General features: G+C 41.2%; 1 protein-coding gene across 1 annotated transcript; it reads right to left on the minus strand.

Annotated features, from left to right (window-relative positions):
- Window positions 1-321: 321 nt before the first annotated feature.
- ANKS4B (ankyrin repeat and sterile alpha motif domain containing 4B) lies at window positions 322-7648 on the minus strand. The gene is made up of 2 exons (XM_051632712.1): window positions 7426-7648; window positions 322-3911 (listed from the first exon to the last, which is right to left on the minus strand). Exons 1-2 carry the CDS (start codon window positions 7587-7589, stop codon window positions 2834-2836), a joined length of 1242 nt encoding a protein of 413 aa, XP_051488672.1. The 5' UTR covers window positions 7590-7648; the 3' UTR covers window positions 322-2833.
- Between the last annotated feature and the right edge of the window lie 1835 nt (window positions 7649-9483).

The raw sequence follows: 9483 nt of genomic DNA on the forward strand, positions 1-9483 counted from the left end.
TAGGAGGAAGAAACTGTGCAAGTTGTTGCAGTGGCTGTCAGTAAATGTGATCACTGAATGTAAAGAGGAAAATAAATTGAGACTGCTCTGCTCCACTGTGATACTCAATTTTGCAGTCATTGTCCTGTGCTGCATATTTCCTTCTATTGATGTCTGTCCAGTGCAGAGTATTAAATCCTTAAGGAAGGAGAATATTGTACTTGGCAAGGCTGTGATCATGTGAGGACCTATGGTTTTATGGTTTGGGTTTGAATTGGACTGTAGGATTACATATGTGGTATATAATGTCTCTCCAACTGAACTGCACTGTACAAATGTTACTAAGGAGTCAAATCTGCAATTTATTAATTTAAATACTTCCAAATATAAAGGAAAGAAAGGGATTGGTGAAAAAAAAATGGAAAATAGCAAAGCAGATGAGTGGAAAAGAAATTAAATGTGAATGTTTCTTTTAATTTTTTCCCCCAATTTTTCCACTTGGCTGCTGTACACCAGAGGCTAATTTCCAGAATGACCCTGGAAGGAAAGGAGTAGCAGTATTGCACTTTCTATTTTATTTTGCACTATTGCACTATTTATTTTAAAAGGGTATATATACTGGGATTGATTCAGTTGCTTGAAGATAAGTGTCATATGGGATGCTCTGAGGCTTCTTACTCAGTCTCTAGATGCAGTTCCAGAAGGACCAGGGCCTCTTGCAGATCTTGTGCTGCTTCTGCTAGCTTTGTAGAGTTACTGTGGATACCTAAGAATGTACCTAAACACATTGGATGATTGTGACAATGGAGTCAGTCCATTTCTGTGCCAATAGCATCTGCCATTATCTCTGGTTGTCAGAGGCCACAGCAGTCAGGCAGATTGACAGATGAGTATGCAAAGATGTAGATTTCCAGTGCAATTTAGAGATACCCCTAATGTGCAATTTCTCCAGGTCCCTTCTCTCCTATCTACATTTGGCTTCCATCAGTGACAGGCACTGGCAAATTTTTTTAAGCATTTCCCTGCATAAATGTATCTGACCCAGTTATTTAAGATCTGCCCATGAAAGGTACATTATGCTCACCACTTTGCACTTCAGAGAAGTCATCAGAGCAGCACAGGCCTCAGTCTCAACCTTTTATGTCAGGATGGTAGAATTCAGCCACTGCAGCTGCAGGGAGGGGAAGATGCAGAGAGTGATGAGGCTTGGCTTGCTGCATCTCAAGGGTGGAGAATGCCTTACATTTTTACATCAGTTATGTGACTAAGAATGATAGGATTTGACACTTCAAAATCATATGCCTTAAAATATTTATAATTTCCATCTTGCTTTGTTAAAAATGTGTGACTTTCTTAGACAAAATGAAAACAGCCGAGCCCCCAGAGCCTGGGGGAGTGCTGTCTGGTTGAATTACTGTGCTGAGCACAGCAGTGAAGGCTGCACAGAACAGGACTTTGAGACTGCTTAATAGAAGAAAATATTGACCTGCTGAAGTCTGAGGATGAAAGAATGCAGTATAAAGTCCACCTAAGGAAAGGAATTATAATATACAAATTGAAGTAACAAGAAGAGTGGAAAGAAGGAAGATAAAAAAAAAGATCATTAACTAGGATTAGTGTCCACGAATGTGGTGTACCCCTAAGGAAAAAAAGAATACCTGACTAATGAAAAGCTATAAAAAGAGATTTAAAGATAAAAGTCCTGCTAATAATTGAGCCTCTAAAATCTGATGAACTTTGCTAGAACATGGTTGCTACAAAAACCTTATTAGATGAACAAAACTCAACTGGAGTGACTAATTCATACCAGATACTGCTGGCATCTCAAAGGAACAGGCCTGTGAGAAATGAACTCTGCTGTGAATGCCTCCAGATAGACTTCAAAGAACAGGAACTCCACAGAAGCACTGTCTCACTTTCACTTTTCATGAGCTGGGGGTGTGTGTGTACCCAGTTACACGCAGTTTTCAGGCTAAGGCTGACAACAGCCAACAGAAAATGCTGTAGGATTAGAGTCCTGGTTTCTAGGAGTTCACATGCCAAGTGCACCCTATCAAAACCAAGCTGAGTATATACCAAAACAGACAAAAAATCCTGAAAATATAATCTCAGCTTCTTCTAATTGAAAGTACCGTGATTTTAGTGCCATTTAGGACATGATGGGTGCTGGCAACTGTATCCAGTCTACTGAGATAAAAAAATTGTACAGCTTACACAAAACATCTCCTGGCAAGGTACTTCATGTATTTTTAAATTAATACCAATACAACAGCAAAGCTCTTTACTGACAGGAACACAAAATTTGCTGTAAATTAGTCTTATCTACATTGATTCAGAGGCTATTAGAGTCAATAAACCACCGCTGAAATCAAGGTTCAGGTGCTATTTCTAACATATCATCAGTACCAGGAAGGGCAGTTTGTAGCAATCTAACAGAAGCAAAGGGAGAAAACTCAAAGCTCTCACACTTTGGGAATGCTCTTTACATTGTGGTTTTGAAGAAGAAAGAAAGGGCTTTTTTAAGGAATGTAGTGTGGCTGGCCTTCACTAATACTTGAAGTTACTCAGACCAAAATAAATCCAATCCCTATAACAGTTCAGAGAGTAAATCTTTATATCTAGAGCTTTTGGTTTTTTTACCTTCACATTTTTTCTTTTTGGCAGAATATGCTTGACTTAATACCCTGTGTACCACAGCCAGACAGAAAAATCTTTGTCCTTGCTGTACTTTCTAAAGTAATTTGTAGCCTCTTTGCCTTTTATTTTAGTAGATGTCTGAAAAGAATTCCATGCTTTTTGGGAAGAGGAAAAGATAATGAATCAGTGTGCAGGTTACAGCAACAGATACATTAATTTATAAGACAGTATCTACAATCTTTCCAGGGTTCTTGAGTGCTTGGTGTCTTTTATTCACAGCATTCAGGACTTTTTTTCTGGGCCCAAGCTCTATCTGAATGCTTTGTAGATCTTCATCAGAACATAACATCAGGGCATCCAAATCAATTTTTTCCCTCATGAAGGCTGGAAGAAACTCATCCAGCATCTGTGATGCCAGAAATACCTCAAGGGGTGTGTTCTCTGCTTCCTCATCATCCCAAATGACTTCTTCCTCTTGCCAAGGGATATCAGCACCATTTTCGGCATTATCTTCCCTACCGTTCTCAGCATTTTCATACAGAAAGAGCTCATTGGACGTTTTAAAGCTTATACTTTCTTTCTCAGAAGACATGCTTTCAGGATTTACATCTGCAGCCAGATTCCTTCCAAATACAATCTTGCCGAGTCCTGGCCGCTTAAAAATGGAGAGCTGACTGTCATTGTCAGAGAAGTTCTTCTCTCCAAGGTCATTCGGTAATTCATCCTCCTCTTTCTCATCAAACAAATGCATCACAGTTCTCCTAGCCATACCATCCTCTTGGTTATTGCTTTGTGTTCCCTGACTTCTCGTGCTGTCACCCATCATTTTTGCCTTCAGTTTCAAGGTATCTTTGAGATTTTTGGAGAAAGAACTTTTTGTATTTGAAGCAAAGAGACGACTAGGTAGCTTTACTCTGGAGTGTGTCCCTCTGGAAGAATTTACTGTGCCAATCTTTTCTTTAATGTAATTCCGGTTCATTTCATGCTGGTGTTTCTCTTGGCGCTTCTCACATTCCTTGATTTGTTTCTCTGCATTCCTCTGGGCCTGTGCTTTCAGTTTGGAGACCCTCTTTGGATTCAGGATGTTCTGCTCAGTGGCAGCTTTGTCCAGGATTCTGACACATTCGTTGCGGTCTCTGCTGGCAGCCGCCTCCAGGGGTGTGCAGAGGTCATTGTCCAGGGCAAAGATGTTAGCACCAAAGTTGATCAAAAAAGAAACACAATGGATGTGACCGTTGCAAGCAGCGTGGTGGAGAGGTGTGTTCCCCCATATGTCACATTTGTCAGGATCACCTCTGAGAAGGAAATGAGCAGACAGTGAGCTGGACATACCCAAACGTTGCACTGCCCTGAGATTGATCACATACTAGACGTTTAGCTCTGCTTTGCTATCAGGATGGTCTCCTGGGAACAAGTCAGCTCCAGCCTCTAGAACGGTGCTGCACAGACTGACACAAGCACTGGCTTTTGGGCTGTTTGTGTGGCATGAGCTCTTAATTCCTGCCGTTTTTGAATGAAGCCAGCTGGTTGGGGCTCGATGCAACTGCTTATGCAACTCCTCATTACAAAGCCAGGGTATCTCCTTTGTGTCATCCCAGAGTCTGGCAGTGCTACTGCCAGGGCTTGCTTTGCTCCCTGCCAGTCTCACCTGCCTCCTGCCATGGGACAGAAATAAGCAGCCACCTGTGTGCATGCAGGGGGTTCTGCTCCCACAGCTTTGCTGCTGGCAGTTCAAAGTGGTCTCAGGTTTTGACATAAACTTGTTGGAATTAACAGCAAAGCTGTTTCAATAGCTTTTGTGTGGAATATTTTGCATGCCTTATGTAGGGGCAGTATTAGGAGGATTCTTCAGTGGCCACAGAGATACATATTTAATGAGCCCATGCAGTAACATTTTTGGTAGGTAATAGGTAAATGATTAAGAGTAAAGCCCTGATTACATGTTTGTCTCCACTTCTAACAGACTGAGCTCAGATAGATGCTGTTGTTTTTCTTCAGCTCTTTTGCTATCCTTAAGCTGCTTTTGCTTATGGGGCTTGAAAAACAGAAGCTGATTTGAAAATAAAATACCACATCTGTTCAATTGAATTTAAAGCCAGTGAAAAGTATTGCTTTCTTTTTAACTCTTGCACTGACTTGACACTGAACTGCTGCCTGCAAACAGCAACAGGCTTGAACTTTAGCAGGATCAATGTTAGCAATGGTTCAGAACAGAGCTTGAGTCTTCTGTGACTAGTAACCAAGGCAGCCATACTAGCCCAAAACCTTTAGTAACTTCAGAGCCAGGAGTCAAATTTTCAAGAAGAATTTCTACTCCTGGGGGTTTGATCATGTCAGGGACTTGGAGATCAGTTCCACAGCAGCTGTACTATGAATGAAATGGTCTGTCCTAACACAAAATCTCCTTCAGGCATTGATCTCTGGCTTTGAGTTTCTCTGAAGCAAAGTACTAACACATTTATTGAGGGTCCAATCTGAAAACATCCTTCAGCCTGAAATGCCACAGGCAAGAGGGAGGTTGGGGGTCCCTGCAGAGCAGAGGCACAGAGCTGCTGGCACTGGGGAGCAATGAGAAGTCTGAGCATGATGGGCTACAAGAGCCCGGGCATTTCTACAGAGGAGGTGGCAGCTGAGGATCAAAGTTTCTACACTTGTACATATGGAAACCATGTGTACATGTTTCTGCTTTTGTGGCTTTGCCCTGGGGAACGGCCTGACTGTGTCTGAGCATGCCAGATTCCGTAATTCCCACATTAGCAGACATGCTGCATTATCCTGAGTGTTGGAGTGCTGTGTCATTGTTCTCCCCCAGTCCCTTCAGAGCTGTTTGTGGTCTCTTTTCCCCATGGAGCCTGCCAGCCTTTGAGCCTCAAACAATTGACAGTGTGTGTTCCCAGCTCAGTGCGACTTTGGGTAAGGTTTAACATCTACTTTGGGTTCTCACACTCCTTTTTTCCCTGCTTTCCCAAGAAAGAAGCTCACACAAAGGAGACCAGTTCTGCTACTTGGTCTTGCCTTTATTCATGTACCTGCAAAGCAAGCAGATAAAATGTCTCTTGATACCTGGGAAGATAAGCTATTTCAGGATGAGAAGGGTTTCTTGATGGTGTAGCTACATTTTGCAAGGGCTGAATTTATTGCAATCTTTAGAGTCCCAAAATCTGCAACACTCTAAAGAAAACCATCCTGTATCTCAGTGCCTTTGTTGGGAAACCTCTTCAAGGAAAGGAGGTATTTGTTAAAAAGAAATTCAATAATAACTTCAAGTACTTTGATAAATTAAAGTACTTTCTCACAAGAAGACATTAAATGACTGCAGAACAGATTGAACATCTTTCAAAGTTCAGCTTCTGGACTGTGAGACAACAGTGAGGAAAAAGCTATAGACTACAGCTATATCTCTGACAGCCCCAGCTTGCTGATTGTGTTAAGAAATCTTGGATTAAAATAGAAGTGGAGGCATATGTTTGAAGATTGTGAGGGCAATACAGTCCCAAAGCTGTTCTCTATCAAGAAAAAGAATTAGAAATAAATTAAATAACAAGTACATAGAAATTCTGATCTTCATGTTATCCTCTGTGACTTCCATCAGTTTATATGATAGAAGACATATTTTTCACTCAAATTCTTAAAACTAATTATTTTATTTGTTTCTTAGCTAGTTGTTCTGTCTTCTGGGTGTTCAGGGACAAACCTTTATTGACTCTAGAGTCAAGTCAAGTATTGGAGCTGCCTTAATTATAGGAGTTGAAAAACTGTCAATCTATTTTTGCTTCTTCAGGGGACACAGCAATAACCATGCGGTACAAAGGTCTTTTTTATTGTGTTATTACAGCCACACCTGAGCTCAATGAGCTATAAAGCAAATCTATGAAAAACCTATTTTTATTCCATATTTTCTTTCTATTTTTAATAGAAGGAAACTCAGATACATCCAAATAGTTTTTCAAGTTTTCTCTCCAAAATACAGGTCAGGTTAATCTTCATCTCGGCCCAGGAGTATTTTATTAACTGTATCCCTGCACAACAGCAGGTTTTCTTTTATTAGATCTTATTCTAATATTACAGCTTAAGTATCACAGCTTAAAAGGTAGGCTCCAAGCAAGAGAGTACAGACAGTGGGGAGAAAATTACCATTTAAATAATACTTTTTAAGCATGTAGTACATTTAAATGATACCAAGCAGAAATATTACTATTAGAAAATAAGCCTGTAGAAAACCTTCCTTATTTTTTTTTTCAGGTTTTCAAATATCATACCCCAGCTTCTGAAACAGTATTAAACTTTAATCATGATAGTAGTTGCTAATATTATAAAAAGCAGAGAAACAACAATTTTAGATGTCACTGTCTTAAAACTATTGTTTGTGACTTCCCTTCGGAAGGAATGAAACCTTCATAGTTGTCTTCTAACTGCACTTTGGCAGCAAGCGGGAGAGATATTTTGCTAAAAATGTATTAAATGATGCAGTTCTCTAGGGCCATTTTCAAGGATAAGTTGTCACGAAAGGTCGTTGGCCAAGTTCTCCTGCATTACAAGGGGTGAAGTCCCGGGGCCCTGCTCCTGCTGACTCCGTGTACGAGACGGTCCCGCTGTTGTCGACGCGGCTTCACTGACCGCACGTACAGACCTGCTCTCATGTCCTGGGCCATTGCCCATGAAGAGAAACAACTCTGGGCAATTGCAGTGAAAGAAATTGCTGTGATTTCCACCCTTTTTGGGTCTGAGGTCACCGGGGCATTAGGAAAATGACACACTAATTATAGTTTTAAACCACAAGCTTTAAGCACTGAAGGCCTGTTGACTTACCCCCTCCGACATATGACTTCCAGAGCTTCCAGATACCCATGGTATGCTGCCAGAAGGGTGGGTGTCATCCCATCTTCATCTGAAGTATTGAGGTCTTTCCTAGTGGCTTCTTTCAAGAGGTCCAAATTGCCGTCGGCTGCTGCTTTGTGATACCTGCTGGGCATTTTCTGTAACTTCTCGTTTCCCAAAGCAGCTCTGAATGATATCCAGACTGCACAGTCACTCTTCCATTACAGGGATAGTTCGTTAATGATTACAATTTGAGACGTCCCCACAAGGATGGAAATGAGGAGGCAAAGTCCATCCTCACAGAGAGCTTATCTGGAGGTCTGCATAGGTGATAGGGTGATGGTGTGGTGAACACTTTCCTTTCCTGGAAGGTGGCTCTGCTGTTTACCATACATTGCTATTGAAAGGTAGAGGGGATTCATTCATCTTCTCTGTGTTTCTGCCTGACTGCTCTGGGAAAACTTCAAAGGGACCTTGAACTTCAAGAAAACCTGCAAAAACTTCAAAAAGCCATGAATGTCAGTACAACGAGATTTCACCCTAAATAATAAAGTACCCCTCAGATTTGATAGGATGAAGTGCATAAGCAGTTACCTTTACTGGTGAAGTCCTTTTTAACCTATCATTTGTTGTGCTGCTGCATTTAAAAACAAACCTCTCCCCCACCACACCAGGCACATCCCTGAAGCTGATTCCTGCACACAGATTGATGTGCAGATGGAAATGAGCTTGTCAGGACTGGAGTGGTGTGTGGGTAAAACCACCAGCAGGTCTGGAAGTCACAGAAGGCAAAACCACTGTGTGATCCTTTCAGCTGCAAAGTGCATTTAATCAGAGGATCTTAAGGCACTCAGGAAATACAAATTCACCTACCAGGTATTGTTATCTCTGCTTTTTAGATGCAAAAGATGTTTAAGGTTTCCTCAGGACAACACAGGGAATTTTAGAAATGGAAACATGATGGGCCTGAGCCCACTGCCCCAGCCTGGGCACTGTGGTCCTCACCTGGGAACAGATGGGTCCAGTCTCCATCTCACATAATCACTTCTCGCTTTAGAAATTATTTCCCCTGATGTCAGTGGCTTTATGAACTATCTCTATGAGCAGAAGCTTATAGAATTAGACCATAATTCTAACTTTTAGGTTCAAAAGAACTACTGAGAGAAAACCATAATAAAGGTTGGTTTTAAAACAGTTGCTGAGAAGAAATCAGTAAGAGACTACCTGCTGCTTAATAAAATGCTGCAGGTCATCTGTTATTCTGTTCACATTCACAACAGCTGCCAGATAAATGTTACCTTTTTGTCAAGCTGTTTTCTATGACTAACTGAATTAACCTGTATTTTAGGGAATCTACCCTCAGCAATTACCAGTGAGGTATTGTTGCTTATTATGCCCCTGTTACAGAAGCAGTAGCAATTTCAAACCAACTCTTTGTTCAGAGCTGGTACAATTACTGAATGGAGTGCCACCTCATTTATTTCCCATAATGCCACCCATGTAATACACTGGAGACCTCTCCAAATGGGCTTTAATTGTTAATTATTTTCTCAGGAATTGAAGAGCTCTTCAGGAACAAACTTGCATCAACATTTTCCTCTGTGGGGACAAAGAGAGTCAGCCACATCCTGTGACAGGTTTGAATCTTTGAATAAACAAGCCTAGGTAGGAGTAAACCAAAGCCCTGGCCTTCCTTCATGCTGTCCATAGACACATCCACCCCCAGTGCTCTCCTGCCAGCTCAGGGCAGTGAGGAAGTGCTGTGCTTCACCCAGGCCTTCACCTGTGCTTCACCTCCATCCCCGCGTTAGAAGACAGTTTTACCCTCAGCCCTTTTTTGAGTTCCCAACATTGCCATGAATACTTTCCTAGTAAAAAATGCGGTAATTTATTCAACTTTCTGTTTAACTAGGCTCAGCACTGAGTTAAATTTACAGCTACTCGAAAAAACTAGCTGTTGCAGAACAAAGACAGGTAATACATAGACTTTTACATATGTATATTAATTAGCTGTTTCTTGATGCCATTGAATTTTATTTCCTTTACTGG

This window comes from Apus apus, chromosome 14 (assembly GCF_020740795.1).
Source record: "Apus apus isolate bApuApu2 chromosome 14, bApuApu2.pri.cur, whole genome shotgun sequence".
Taxonomy (NCBI): Eukaryota; Metazoa; Chordata; class Aves; order Apodiformes; family Apodidae; genus Apus; species Apus apus.